The following is a 14742-nucleotide window of genomic DNA, read 5'->3' as shown; positions in this document are numbered from 1 at the left end:
ACAAGGTTAGCAAAGATAGGATATGTTTGCTGTATTTCATGTACCAATACTATCATTTTGGTCTTGCCTTTTTGTATCACTTTTTTTTTTTTTTTAATTGATAGATTATTTTTTAATCTGCAGCTTTTTCTTATGAAACAGTAGCTAGTGCTGTGGTAGTAATGAGTGGTTTAATCGTTGCAGGGAACTGGAGAAAACTGATCAAGGCAGCAGCAATTAACTTATCAGCAAAATGAACTTTAAATTCAATGTTTCTAAAAGTCAGGCTTAAAATGTTTTCTAAAACAATTCTCAGCTGCTTTGGCATGAAGTGTAGTAGGTGGCTAGTTTTCAAAGTTTTCCTTTCTGTCTCAGAGACATCCTCAGAAGGAATTTGTTAGCTAGATCTATGTGGCTTCTTTTAAAGCCAAGTGGTTTTTCTCATTCATGCCGTTCTCTTTCTTTCTAGTATCTAATGCAAACTAAAGCTTGTCATAATTCTTTACATCGTAATCCTTCACTTTGGAATACCTAGTTAGTGATTCCCCAAACCATCACAGAAATATAATAAAGGACGAGGAGAGTTATGCTTTGCATGTAGTAATATCTTTGTTTCTGCAAATGTAGGTATCTTCCAAGGTGTGCAAATGAGACTTCATAAGCAATGTAATATAAATACAGCAAAACCAATGCCGTTTTAAAAGGCACTTGGTAGAACCATTTGGGGAGAATTCCCTGTCTTTCAGAGCCTGGATATTTTAACACTTGCATCCCAACCAATGTGAGTTTTTAAGATTAGAGGACTGCAGAATCTGCTTAAGATGGTCCTGAAAAGATGTGAAGGAAGCATAATATAAAAGAGCATATATAGAAAGCAGAGACAGTAGGGAAAAACTGAACCATTGATTAACAGGACAGTGTTGCTAGAAGAATAAATGAATAAAATTAAAATTCTTCATGATGAAAAATGAGTAAAAGTTTCTGGCAGCAGAAGAATAACCTCCCAGGCAGCAGAACAACACAACTGACTTCAACCTGGAGTCTGAGCAATTTTAAGAAATTTTTATGGCACAGTTTCCTGTGATGGTCATAAATAGTATGATCCAGCTGTATTGCTGTATTACTGCTTTATTTAAGCAGTTAAATTGATTTATTGCTTTATTTAGCTAGTTAAATAAACTAGGTGAATTTAACTAGTTAAATAAAGCATACAGTATGTAGAAAGACTTGATTTAACCATACAACTATTTGCTCAAAGATAAAACCATTTGCTCAAAAGATAAAGAATATTAAAAGTCAAATTCAGCATTTAAACATGTTTCCAAGGTAGTTCTTTAACTGCTTTAATGACTTGTGGGCCATGCTATTTTGGCCCATTTCTAGATTCTCCAGTCAAGCTCCAATACCTAAAACATCTGGGATGACTTCTGTTTTCTCCTGAAGGTTATTAAAACTTCCCTCTACTGAGGTTTATAACCAGAATGTAATCCACAGGTCCGTGTTTACTCTTTAGAGAATAACATTTCCTATGTTATTTAAGAGAGCTGCTTGTGATATTGTAGGTAGAATGTCACGTTTTAGTTGCCTTGGGCTCCCTTGAGCACCGCTGCTCCCAGGTTAATGGCAGTTCTGGGACAGGCCACGCAGTTGCTGTGGGTTGTGGCCCCACAGACCCAGAGCCTGGTGTCGTCCTACAGACAATAAACCATCTTTTTGTCCTTTCTTTTGCCTTCATGTGATCCCTTTAACCTCCACATACAAACCTGTTTTTTGTCTTCCGGCTCTTACTGGGTTTTGTTTGTTTGCTTGTTTTTTTCCCAAGTTTGTCATCTTCAAGCATTTGCTTGCACTGCAGCTCTCCAGAACCATCGCTTTTCTGGTAATGGCTGTGGCCTCCTACTTGGAACGAAAGAGAATAGAGACTAAATTAAAACTCTTATCTGCCAAAGCAAACTAAAAGCAGACTTTAACTATGATTTTAAAAAAACACAGCCTAAGCTTCACTGAAATTCAGTAGGCTAAACCTAGATGCCCATTCTTGTCTGATGAAATTCCTTGGTGGACCTAAAAGATAATGTTCTTCTCAACCAACTGACTGTATCTTGTTAGCGATTTGAAAAAATGACGTAAAATCTCCCTTGAAATGCTTTATTTGAAACCATTTTGGATGTTGCTGGGGTCAGCTGCAACATTCATATTTCATGTTACAAATTTCTTTATAAGAAAATAATAATTTGGTGTAGACAAGCTTTTGGGAGCTGCACAGGGCTGCTGCACGGCATGTCTTTGAGCACGGCAAGGGTTCCGCTTTGGGAGCCGATAACCTTGGAGCGCATCCTGCAGAGGCTCTTGCCAGCCCTTGGGTGACTTAGGATTCCTTTCATCACATGGTTTGTTTGTAGACCAAATACTAAATACCGAAGCTTTAAAGGGACTACCAACTAAAAGTACCCACGGGTGCCTGCCGAACAAGACTAAAATCTCTCTGATACTTTTATTCCTCTTAAAGTGCATCCCTGGATTACGTTAGCGGTTGGTGGTGCCGCTCCGTAAGCACCGAGCTGGTTCGAGTGAGAATCCTCTTGTTCTTTCTCTGCACAGCACTCGCTTCCTGGCAAACAGTAGCAGTTGTTCACACGGTTTTAAACAAATAATGTAATGTCAAAATAGCCCAAACCAGCTGGTGTTAGAGCCTGCTGCCAGACTTTCTTCTGTAAAATTCTTCCTAGTGAAGTAATGGAAATTGTTGTGCTAATGCTTACTATCAAAACTGCAGATTTTAAGTATGTGCTAATTGGACAGTATTTTTTCTGATCACTTTTAATATTAGTGATACAGAAGAAAACATGTTAATATTAACAAAAATGTAATTTGTTAATTTTGCTGCAAATCTCAAAGATAGGTTTTTTTCAAGCTACAGTTACATTTCAAGATTGTAACCTAACATGCAAAAGTTGTTTGAAATGATGTAGTGTCATGCTCAATTAAGGTCACATAGCCACAAATTAGTAACATAAATGAGATGAAATCTAAATGATATTTTTTTTCTCCGGAACGGGGCTGGAATGGGATTCTTGTCCGCTGTCCTTTCTGAACAAATGGCTGGGGTTGCCTGCATGACTTCAGGAAGTTTCAAATCTATCCTTGTCATATTTGACTGAGGATCTGTCCTCCTGCCCTCCCCAGCAAGGGTCACTTCTGCTTCACTCACCGAGGAAAACTCAGCCAGGTTTCAGCTCCAGGAACCAAGTAAATGCCTGCAGTGTCAGCCTTGGCATTACCTAGGTCTTTGCAGGAAGCAAGTCTTCATCTGCATCCACCAAATTGCTAGTTGCTGTTTGTGTCTTCACAGCAAGTTATAAAGCTTGAGCCTTAACAGGGCTGTTACTGACAGAGTGGGTTTGAATCCATGCAGTGTTCCTGTTGCTTAGCACATTTCCTCTTCACATGCCTGAGAAGGTGGGCTGTTTGTGAAAAATATGTTTATAGTGACAGACAGCGGTGTGTTTTTCAAGTAGCTGTGAGTGCTGCCTGCAGAAGGGTTATCTTCACCAGCATCTGGTGTTTTGATGGTTATCATGGGGACCGTTTGAGGAGGAATTTCCAAGGAGGTGTGGAAAGGAAGTCCCATCGTCACTCAAGAGGTGCGTAGCAGCTGGCAGGAGCTACCCCAAGGGGCTGGCTCCATAAAGCTCTCCAGAGAGGTTGCACGTTGAGCTGAAATGCCACTTAATGCTTTTTTGCCCCCTCCTGAGTGCCAATAATGAATGCAGCAAAATAAGGATATTGGGTGTTCATGGTGATAGTAGGTGCTGCAGGCACTTTATTAACACATCTAAGATATATTAACACATCTAAGGTATGTTTCTATGTACGTTACAGAAATGTACTTTATTTGCCCCCAAATATGTTGCATTAAATTCAACCTAATAATCATATATTTAAGAATTGCCTTAAATGGTAATAGATTTTTGTTAAGATACCAGCTTTTTGCTTTCTGTTTTTCTCGTTGTCATCCTGCTCAGCCTGCTAAGCAGTTTAAAATAAATAAATAAATAAAACCCTCCTCCCTTAAATTCTCCAGCACTTTTTTTGAAAAAGGAGGGGACAAAGAATCAGTTTCCAAGGGTCAGGATTGCTAATGGAACAAATCCCCTAAACAGGAATGATTAGGTCAGAGAGGTTTGTATTCCTTTGGTGTGGAAACAGTTGGATGACAGACTTTAAGCTCAAGTCTAACGTGCTGATTGTGGTTTTTGTTGTACTTCTGCTAGGTGTAGGAGGGTTTTGTAAAATAAACTAGAGCCTCTGACAGCCTTTACATGAGTATGATCTAATACTTATGCAAAATATATTAGTAAGCATGATAGGTTCTGGATGGAGGTTTCCAGCAATCAGGATTAACTTAGTAGAGCGGAGAAGCTCTTTTCTTACAGAGGCAGAATTATGGAGGACATGAATTATGAATATGGAGGCAGAATTATTCATTCAGTCAGTTTTTGCCTTTTTAGTAACAGTAGGCAAATTATCCAAAAGAAGATATTTTTGTTTTGTTGGAGGGGGGGGAACCACTTATTTTCTGTTGGAAAATGGGTGACTGGAGAGAAATATATATATATATATATTTTTTTTTTAAATGAACTTTCTACCAAAGCAATGGATTAATCCCTGTGCATGTGGGTAGCCAGTTAATAAAGTTCTCCTGAAACTATCACTGGCTGCTGTGGGATATTTGTTGCTTGTTGGATAGAACCAGAGTGTGAGGTAAGTGTAGGGACTAGAGGTGGCCTAGGGCAGTTGTTCCTTTCTAGTATTCCGTAGTATGTGTGTTATATAATATATTATATTGCCTTTTACTTATTTTAATGAACCTAATGAACAATTTGGTAACCTGTTGTGGGTTTTTTCCCTAATTCCCCTATGTTCTAGTGAATGGACTTGAGTTCTTCCTGGTGGACTACTGTAAAGCTTGGGAGAGCAACATATTTTTAAAGCATGCATCTTGGCTAATATTTTATTATTGAGACAGCTGGTCAAATTGCGTTACTTGTTCATAGGTTTGTCTTGTGCTGTTCTTCGAGCGTTTATTTTGTCGATAGCACGGATTTGTTAGCTGGGAGGATTATTCCTGACACATGTTCTGTCCCATGTCTTACACAAGAATATAAAGTAAACTTGATCTGTATGTGTGTAAGGATGTGTGCCCATGCAGTATGTAAAATAATAGAGGTGTTCAAGGCGCCCTAGCACCCCGTTGTGATGCTGCCCTCGTCAGTGGGCAGCTCTCCTCAAGGCGAGCCCTGCTCCCGTGCAGGGCAGCTGTTGTTCCCTTGTGTTAGGGAATGGAGGGACAGCACTGGCAAGCAAATGCTTATATTGTGTTCTCTGCAGAGAAAACTGTGCTGCCAGTGGGCTGTGATACAGCTGGAGCAGTTGCTGTGGCAGCCCGGTCCTTTTTTTAGACCCAGGCTGTTGTTAGGAACTGCAGCGCTTGCTAACCACGTGTGGACGTGCATTTTAAACTGCCTGGTGCCTGGCTGCAAGGAGCAGCCTGCAGCGATAAGCCAGGAGCCCACGGAGGCTCTAGGGGCTGCGCGCCCACCCTGCAAAGGAGGGAGCATCCTGCCCTCTCTGCCCTCAGTAACTCGAGCCGTGTCCTCAGGAGGTGGAGCGCCAGGCACGTCTGCCCTGCGAGCTCAGCTTGAGCTACACAGCTGCCTGGATTTGAAACTAAAGCCAAAAGAAACCCCTCAGACCAAACCGTAATTGGTTTCAACAGCTAGTCTGGAGATTTTGGAGATACTGAAGGGACTGGGAGAACAGAAATTGTGCCTGAAAAAGGGAGGAGGAGGAGTGCGAAGCTGCATCTCACCGTACACAGAAAGGCCTTAACAAGTTTGATAACCTGTTCTGACTTGACACTACCTGGGAACAGTCAGGCTGCAGGCTCATACAAAGGAGCCGTTCATTTCCTAATAATACTACTGAGCTCTTAATGGAGTGAACTGCAGCTGGGAAAGATGGAAATGGAATTTTGGAGGCTACAGCAATCAAATGCTCTCATGGGCAGCTTAACTCTAAGTCATGTATTAGAGAAGAAAATGTAGTGCATGCGACAAGAAGAAATATTAAAACATTCTGTTTATCTGCCAAGTTAATCTTTTCAAATTGCTCAGTTTTATGCTTAGGAAGGAAAGAGGAAAACTTTTTTCAATTCATAGTAAAATGCTCAAGGCTTTCTCCTTTCTAGTATATTGGCAATCACCTATGATTCCTTAGACAAGTGATCCTGAAGAGTGCATCATTGAGCAGCTGCTGCTGCTTAATTATATGTTTGGGAAAACTAAGTACCATAAATTTGCTGTTGTTGCACATGTGAGGGAAGCCAAAATTTGAGACTCACCATCTAGATGATGATTTTTGGTGGAGTCAGCTCAGGAGAGCAAGTGAGGCCGGGCAGTTTGTTCATCAGCCACTACAAGCACTGTGTGTGGTTGCTTGTGATTGCTGAGTCGCTCACAAAATCAGAGAAAAGAATCCATAGATGGCTTCAAAAATTGAAATAGCCCAGTTGTGCCATGCTCAGCTTTCCAGCAGAGTTGAATTGGGATGAATGGGACTCTGGGGGAATTACTCTGGGGAGTAATTCGGAAGGCTCCGAGTCCTGTTTGTCCCAGGTGCCCTGTTCCACCATGTCCTCTAGTTTGGAGCATATGGCTTAACACGTTCTGTCTCATTTTTGAAAGGTACCTCACTTGACTGGAGATAAGATTTTGCATGAGAGAGAAGTTGAAATTATATATGGTGGGGAGAAAGATGGTACCCAATTCTTCCTGTTTTTCGGTGTATAAAACAATTGTGTTTTTTTCTTTTTTTCTTTTTTCCCAAAAGGGACACCATTTGTGAGTACTGTGTCAGTATTCCCTGTGGGACTGTGGGTATAGTTGTTAATTTTGATTAGGTGAACATTTTTCTTTATATTGCTTCCTATTATGCAGGACAGTGGTTTTTTTTGTTTGTTCGTTTGTTTTTTTTTTAAGTGCATATCTAATTCCCACTGACAGCAACTTCTGCATGGCAACCAGAAACAGACTGCTGTGAAATAATGCTGGTAGTTCCCTTTTGCTTTTAGGGAGACAGGCTTTGCTCCTGTGAAGCTAACATGGAAATGCACTCACCTCGTGTGCTGTCAGCAGCAGTGGGTGGGGGATAGAGAGAAAATGTGGATGTAGACAAGAAAGCTTCTCTTCCAGGTACGAGCATATGATGTAACAGCAGTGATGCATGTTTTGTGGATTGCTGCTCTTAGCAAATGTGAGGACCAACATGAGGTTTTGGCAAGAGATAACAGGAGAAATAATTTTCCTTGGCATAAAACTCTTTTAGAAATTGGTTGTTTTTTATCTGAAATAACATTTGAGAGAATGGCTGTGCTTTCTGGGAACTTAAGTCAGCCAAGAGGAACAGGAGAGTTTTAATACTGTTCTGAAAAGCAGTGCCTTGCTAGACATACAGTGCAGAATCTTGTAAAAATAACTCTAGTGAGATTTTGCTCAAGTCCTCATGGCTTAAGGACAAAGGCAGAGTGCAGCTTAGGAGTGCCATGATTTTCAAAGTCATCCCGGTCCACACTTTTCCTCCCCCCTGACCTGTGAAGATGTATTTTTTTGAGGACTTTTAGTGGTATTTATTTTGGTTTTGAGTTCCAGGTGTGCCAGCAAAGTCAGTCTTGGAGGTAAGTGGGTAGGTCTCCCATTGTCACAAGAAGTCAGACTCACCCCTTGCGCGTTGCCGGGTTAGGTAACGGAGCGACCTTTCCACGGGGACCTGGGGCTCGGCTCCAGGGCGCTTTGCTGCGGCTCCCACCGTGTGTCTGCGGTAGGACCGCTGCCCTGCGCAGCATCCAGCGAGTCTGGGAAGGGAAATTGTAATTGCTCTGGCTTTGCAATCCGCTCTTGTGACTCGTAGATTTGGGACATTGGATCAGGAGACTTGTATGGTCAGTGTCTGGTAGAATGGAGCCAAATCTAATTACACCTGCGGCTTATGAGGCTGGTTTTCAGGGCAGAAGAGAAGCCATAAAATGCTTATTTTTTGTTCTTTTTTAAAAGTGGGAAAATTCATTGAGGTTAGTGCAAGTTTCACAGCGTGTCTTCAGGCTGGGGCAGACATGATTTGAGTTAAACTGCAGGCAGTTTGGTACCAGTCTGCATCCTTAGACCAATGAAAGCATTTTTGGGAGGGACTCTACCCGAATTATTGCCCCGATAACGGTTGCAGCGGATTAGCTGAAAGCTCCAAATAACTATGGAGAAAGAATATGTGCTGTGAGCAGAAAGATGATTTATCGCAGAGCCCCTGTCCATGCTGCTGCTGGCAGGGGTGGCGGTTGCTCCCAGCCAGTTGCTGGTTGGGTCCTTCTAGCAGCAGTGTTTGGAGCAGCAGAAGCAGCAGCCGGGAATGGGAGCAAAGCGGATTCCCTCGTTTTGCTTGGGAAAGGCTCTTGTCCTCACTGAGGACGACGACAGAGTCACGTTGGCTCTGCTTTTTGTAAAATGGACACCACAGAAAATGGCTTGAGGCGTCATGTCTTGTGCTGCCTAGGGAAATGCCTTAGAAATGACATTCTCAGAAAAGTGAAACAACTCCTAAAAGTTGTTTTTTTTCAGCTTTTTATGGATTCTGGTGAACCTGTAAAACTCAATGTACCACCCAGGAGGAATTCTCTAGGAAGACTGATAGATTCTTGGATTCTTTTTATGTCTTTCCTCCCCCCAACTCTGATATGAGCGTGTGTACGTATATAATATAAAAAACTTCACAAGCAATTTTTGATAATTTCTTTCTGTATGGTAAGCTTAAGCATTTAGAGCTGGTGCCCGGACTTTGTCTAGAGAAGCTGATAATATTAGAGTTAAATCACACAGTGATGATGAAATCAGTGTTTTCCTACTAGGTAAGAGTGCATTCTGCACAAGGAGTAGCTCTGAACTTGGCCTGTGTAGTCAGGCTTTATGGATGGGCAAGAGTGCAACACGTGGCTCTGTCCCGATGCAGAGGATCTTTGCCTTAGGGCAGTACCGTGCAGCAGCCACACACCTGCTGGTTTAGGCAGAGGTGGCATGTAAGGTACTACCTGAGGGCAGGCTGAGATGCCTTTGATGTATGTAGGGATTTACTTCTCTCTAGCTCCTCTTGCTGAGCCTCTGTGCTACGGGATAGAGACAGTTCCCAGTGTTTGTTTTGCTCTTGCTTCTATGGACGCAGAGGCAGGTGGGCTGCAAAGCAGCCCTGCCAGGAGAAGCCAGGGCTGATACGGTGCAGTGCGTGGCCCTGGGGCCGCCAGGATGAACGAACAAGTGCTGAAGGAGAGGGTGAAGCCCTCAGCTGGTGATACCTCAGCTGGTATCTCTAGTTTGTTTATGCAATTGCCTCTGTTTTATTATTTTTGGCTGCGCTAGTTAGTGGCATGTGGAGGGGAACAGAGCTTTTGGAGCGACTTCTTATGCCTTCCTTGGCTAGGAAAGCCGTGGGTTTATTTTTCTTGACAGTTTTATAATCTCTGCAAAAAGATAAAATAAATTAGATGTTTGACACTTTCCTCGGTCTCGCCAGTGTAGCATTATTGAAGTCAGTGGGGCTTCATCCAGGCACACTGGTTCTACCAAGTCTGCAGGCGTAGCTTTAGATTGTCACGAAAGGCAAACTAAAAAGTGTGTTTTGAGCTCAGTGGTAAAGGAATGGACGCTTGTTTTCCTTCTGGAACTTGGTGATATGGCTCGAGGGAATTTTGCGTTTTTCCTTTTTCTTAAAATGTGGCTATCTTGCTAATGAAGTGATTACTGGTGCTTTTTAAAGATCTGCAATGTATCATATAAATATCTTCTGTTTTGATAAAATTCTTAAATGTTTTGTAAATTACAAAAAGTTTCAGAAGTATAGTAACAAAGTGCACTGACCTTGTTTTCTTTCTTTCTTTTTTTGTTTTTGCTGCCTTCTCTTATGTGGATGGTGTTTTCGTGTTTCTTTCCTCGCCACTGCTGACTTCTTCCATCACCTAGAAAACCACCGAAGGTAGGTGTTTGGCTTCTTGTGTTTGCACGTGCTTTAAAGATGTTGAGCAGTGCAGAAGTGTCTGGAGTGTTACATTAGTGGATGACAAATACAGCTTTGATAAAGAAAAACACCTAATCTATTTCTCAATGTCTGACTTAAAGACTTAATTCCAAGGCTCTATTTTAATCAAACTGACCTTTTAAAGCTAAGATGAGGACAAATCATGATTTAAATGCATTTAGAAAAAACCTTTGAAAGAGCAAGCAAGCACTGAGTGTAAAGCACATCATTGTACATAAATCTGCTTGGAAATAATGTTGTTTTAAAGAGGTGGTGAAACACATTTAGTAAAAACCGAACTGTTCTTGGTTGTAATTGATGACATTCTAGAGTTAATAATTTGTGTGTGAGTGACTTAGGGGCACCAGAAATTTCCTAGAGAAGATTCCCTGTAGTGTGTGTCATGTGGGAGAAAGGAAGGAAAATGTAATAGGAAAAATGCTTTTTCTGTGTATTGGGGCAGAGACTTGGGAGCCATGCTGAGAAATGTGGTCAGTACAATGGTAGCAATGCTGAGATAAAACAGCTGCATAAGCAACACGTTCAAAACAGCCTATGATCTGGTGTTTCAGCAATTTAATGATAGTCATGTCCTTTCTGTTGGCGTTGAATGTCACTTTTTATTTTGGGGAGCTGTGGTTTTGCCATGAATGAATTTTTATTTTCTTTGAACTGTGGTTCTACAAGGAAGCCTATAGGTGCAACTCTGAGATTGCTTCTGCAGAGTATTTTATAATGGCCTCTGGGAAGAGAAATTGGGAGTGTGTGTGTGTATAAATATATTTGTAAATATATGTAAATATATTTACATATATATACACACACATTTATGCACATGCCTCTTTCAAACTGGTGTGCAAAGCATCTGTGTGAACCATAAGATGAAGTGTTTTAATTTGGTTCCGTTGAAGTGTCGGGAAAAATTCTTCTCATTAAATAATGTGTTTTGGTCCTTACTAGCAGAAAGGAATGGAAAAAAATTTTTTTACATAAATTGAAATAATCATATTGAAAAAACATAGTTTGAGGTCAAGCAGATAGAAATAAATAGCATGGCCAAATCAATTTTGAATGCTATACTGATATTTTTCCAAGAACCTTCCTTTTCTGTACTATCCAATTCATATTCTCTTGTGGGCAGATAAAGTTATTCTTCATATGATGCAGAAAACTTAATTATGGTCTTGCCTTTCTTCCACAGAAATAAAACAGCTGCACACTTGTATATGTATGGCACATAATTGCTAGGTATAGTTAGCTGGCTGTTAACATCCTTCAGCTGCAATGCAGAAACTTAAGGTGCTGGGTGAAATATTAATCAGTCGGAGCAGAAGAAAGTTGTTGCCAGCAGGAGAAGCCTGTTCCGGGTACGTGTGAAGGCTTTATGAGAGACATGGCTATTGCTTGATTTATACAGCTGCTAGGGCACCACACATAGACAAGCTATTTTTCTGTAAAAATAAATACATTTAAAAATTGAATTTTTTTTTTATATATATATATATATATATATATATATAAATTTGCCATTCATTGGTGAAGAGGAAATGGCTATGAAATAAGTTAGCCATGCTTTTACGATACTGCATAGACACATAGATAATATATGGTAAAGGTTATGCTGGATTTAGCACCTTGCTAACTGCAGAAAGCCCTAGTCTCAGCCTAGCCTTACAGAGGATTAGGCTCCAGAACAACAAATCATGAATGTGAAATTAGACTCCTTTTTAAACTAATTATGTCAAATGGCTTAATCAGGCAAGTACTTAATACCGTGTATGGTCCTTATTACTCTAAGTAGTTCACATGGGTATACTTGCATGTGTAAATCTGCAGTAATATTAATTCCTCAAGGCCTAGATTAGGGGCTTTAACAAAAAAGAGTTCTATGGACTAGTGTTTTGGCTGTACACAGTGCTCATGCCCCTGGGTTGTCTTTTCTGGCTCTGTAAGAGAGGTCTTTGCTGTGTAGCAGTCAGCTGCACTCTCTCTTTTGGTTTCATACCTCATTTTAAGCCACAGGTATTGGGGCATTGAAGACAAAATACAGAGTTTTCACTGATACGGTGGATGCAGGGCCCTGCATCACTGCATTTTGTTATGGGCCCCATAACCTCGAATTAGCAGAATAGTAACAAACAGCTGCCTTAAGCTGCTGTAGGGGCTTGCTTGAGGGAACATGAACCCAAAGCCCTCTCCCTTTTCTTTGACTCTGTGTTTACCACAGCAATTCTTTTCCCTAATTTTCACTTGTGAGCAGCGTGGGCCTTTCCCGATGGGAGCCGTGTGGGTGTTAGCTCGGGTAGCGTGCGCCTAAGGGCGCTCCGGGCTCAGCCATACCGGGGCCTCGCGCGGCTGGGCCGGGCTCGGCCTGAGGGGCCCTCAGCGACCGCTCCGGGCTGCGCCTGCTGCTCCGCTGCACACGGGGAAATGGCTGCCGGGCTGAAGAGCACAGTCTGGTGTAAGGGCTGCCGCAGAGAGAATCTGGCTCTGCAGATCTCCCTTAAGGCCTGGAGGAGAGGCAAGTTGCCATTGCTGTAGACTCCAGCCTAACATCGGCCTGGGAACCGCGGACGTTGGATAATCTGGGCTCATGAGAAGGACCTGAGAGAGGAGAGACAAATCTCATGGCTCCCAGCACCCTTGTGCAAGACTCGCTTTGTTCTGCAAGAGGAAGCTCAGGAGCTGGAGAGAATATTTGGCTCAGATGCCCGGTTTGGTTGAGGTTGTAGGCGGCGTCTTCAAAAGAACCTGCCCCAACCCCGCAGTCGCTGCGCCTTGGCGCAGGGAGCGTGCAACTGCACCAGCTTTGCAGGCACCACGACTTGGGGAATTTGGCACTTACTGCCCATTTGCTTGGATCTCAAGGACAGAGAGGAACTTCAAACACCAAGCAAGTTGGAGCTGGAATCATAAAGTAGTGGATAATGTACATGGCTTCATTGTCAAGCACTATTAAGCAATGCTTAAGCACGTTGGATAACACACCTAATCTTGCTTGAATGTGTAATCACAAAAGCTGTCGCTTGACAATAACTATAATTCCTGCTTTTTTGGAAACAGTTTAGCATTTCTTAAGCAAAGTTTGGGTTTTGTGGACTACAGAGGCAGGATGAAAGGTAAAGTTTGGGTCCTCTGTAGCTTTAATAGTTTTTTGATAGGTTTCCAACCATGAGGTGGAGCTGCCCCATATATATATTTAAAAATATCAGAAATGAACAAATGAGTAATGATGAGTAATGATACTTTGACATCTTGATTTTGACAAATATTCCAGAATCCACATCTAGGGCATATTAGGGCAACAGCATGTGGGATTGCTTTCATTGAGAACATTCAGGAAATCTTGTGTTTTAAGAAGTAAGCAGCCTTTCAGCTACATAGAAAAGAGATAGGTCCTCTGCACTAAGGAGCACATACCTCAGCCCCACCAAGCCCATGCTCAGCAACAGGACATTTCAAATGCTTGGGAGCTGTGGCTTTCAGTGTCTTAAGTCCAGAAGTGATAAAATTCTTAGTCATAACTTTTTTTTGGCTGTTGTGTTTGTGCCCTTAGTTTTACGATGGGCGCTAATTTATAATTGTGAAGGAGCTACTATAGCGAGAATTTTCTGTTACTTTAGCTATGTCTGTTTCTTGACTATTTCTAGATGAGAACAATGTAGCTTCTGAGTGTTTTCTTACTGCTGTAACACCAGAAAATATCGTGCAATACCGAACACTAAGATACCTGGAAATGCCAGTCAGTCTCTTAACTCCCCTCGTAATTTCTGGTTTTCAAACTCTTGTCCTAGCATGGCATGTGCTTGGCATGTTCTTCTTAATGTAGATATCCCTTTCAGTCATAAAATATTAGTTACAGAATCCTCCAAAAATAAAAGAATTTTAAGGCTTGTTTGTTAGCTCTGTAATTTAAAATTCCTGAGTAATTTTGGGTTCAGCTCTGAGAACTGGCCAGCTCCTCTGTGTCTGCTTGTGGTTGAATGCCAACCAACACATAAACTTGCAGCAGGTGGATACCTGCCTTCCATGGTTTTCCATTTTGCTTACCCTTTAAAAATATGCTGAGCTTCCTGGTACAACAACCATGAAATGAACACCAGGATATTAGTAAGCCAAGTTACTAGTGCATATAATCTGAGATTTACTTGAAATACTTAAAAGAATAAACGAAAATGCAGGAAACCTTAGTTTAGAAACATCTTAGGAGGTGCAGTGTAAATTAAAAATTTAGTGTTTCAACATAAACTTCATTTTATTTTTGTCTCTTGTAGTCTTTAAAATATGTAAACAGAACAGACTTTCCAAAGTGCATTAGAACCAGATTCTCGAAGTGCTTGAAATAGAAAAACTCCTGTTTTGGGAGTGCTTTTGTTACCTGCCTTTCTTCCAATGCGTTTCAATAGTATCTTTGAGTTGGTAAAGATTTTGACTTTGCTTGAGTACACTCACAAAAGTCAAAAAGACATTTTGAAGGCAATTCTCAATTTGCATTTTAACCTTTAAGTCCAAGACAGCACGAACAGGACTTGTGGTATCTTCAGTAATTAGACAGCAACATCCTCCCTTCTTCAGAGAAATAGCTCTTAAGGGAGAAAAAATGAGCTGATTTTTTTTTTCTGCATACTGCTGTGAAAAGAAGAATTA

At 41.4% G+C, this 14742-nt stretch overlaps 1 protein-coding gene across 1 annotated transcript in view; it reads left to right on the top strand.

Annotated features, from left to right (window-relative positions):
- KIF13A (kinesin family member 13A) overlaps positions 1 to 14742 on the top strand; it is a 101520-nt gene that overhangs the window by 25881 nt on the left and 60897 nt on the right. The window contains exon 3 of the mRNA XM_026047010.1: positions 10041 to 10053. Within this exon, the coding sequence (XP_025902795.1) occupies positions 10041 to 10053 (13 nt within the window). The remainder of the gene's footprint in view (positions 1 to 10040; positions 10054 to 14742) is intronic.

This window comes from Nothoprocta perdicaria, unplaced genomic scaffold (assembly GCF_003342845.1).
Source record: "Nothoprocta perdicaria isolate Ctin4 unplaced genomic scaffold, notPer1 scaffold_47, whole genome shotgun sequence".
In the NCBI taxonomy this organism is placed as follows: domain Eukaryota; kingdom Metazoa; phylum Chordata; class Aves; order Tinamiformes; family Tinamidae; genus Nothoprocta; species Nothoprocta perdicaria.
The sequence above is the reverse complement of the archived record's forward strand: the minus strand, read 5'-3'. Positions and strand labels throughout refer to the sequence as shown.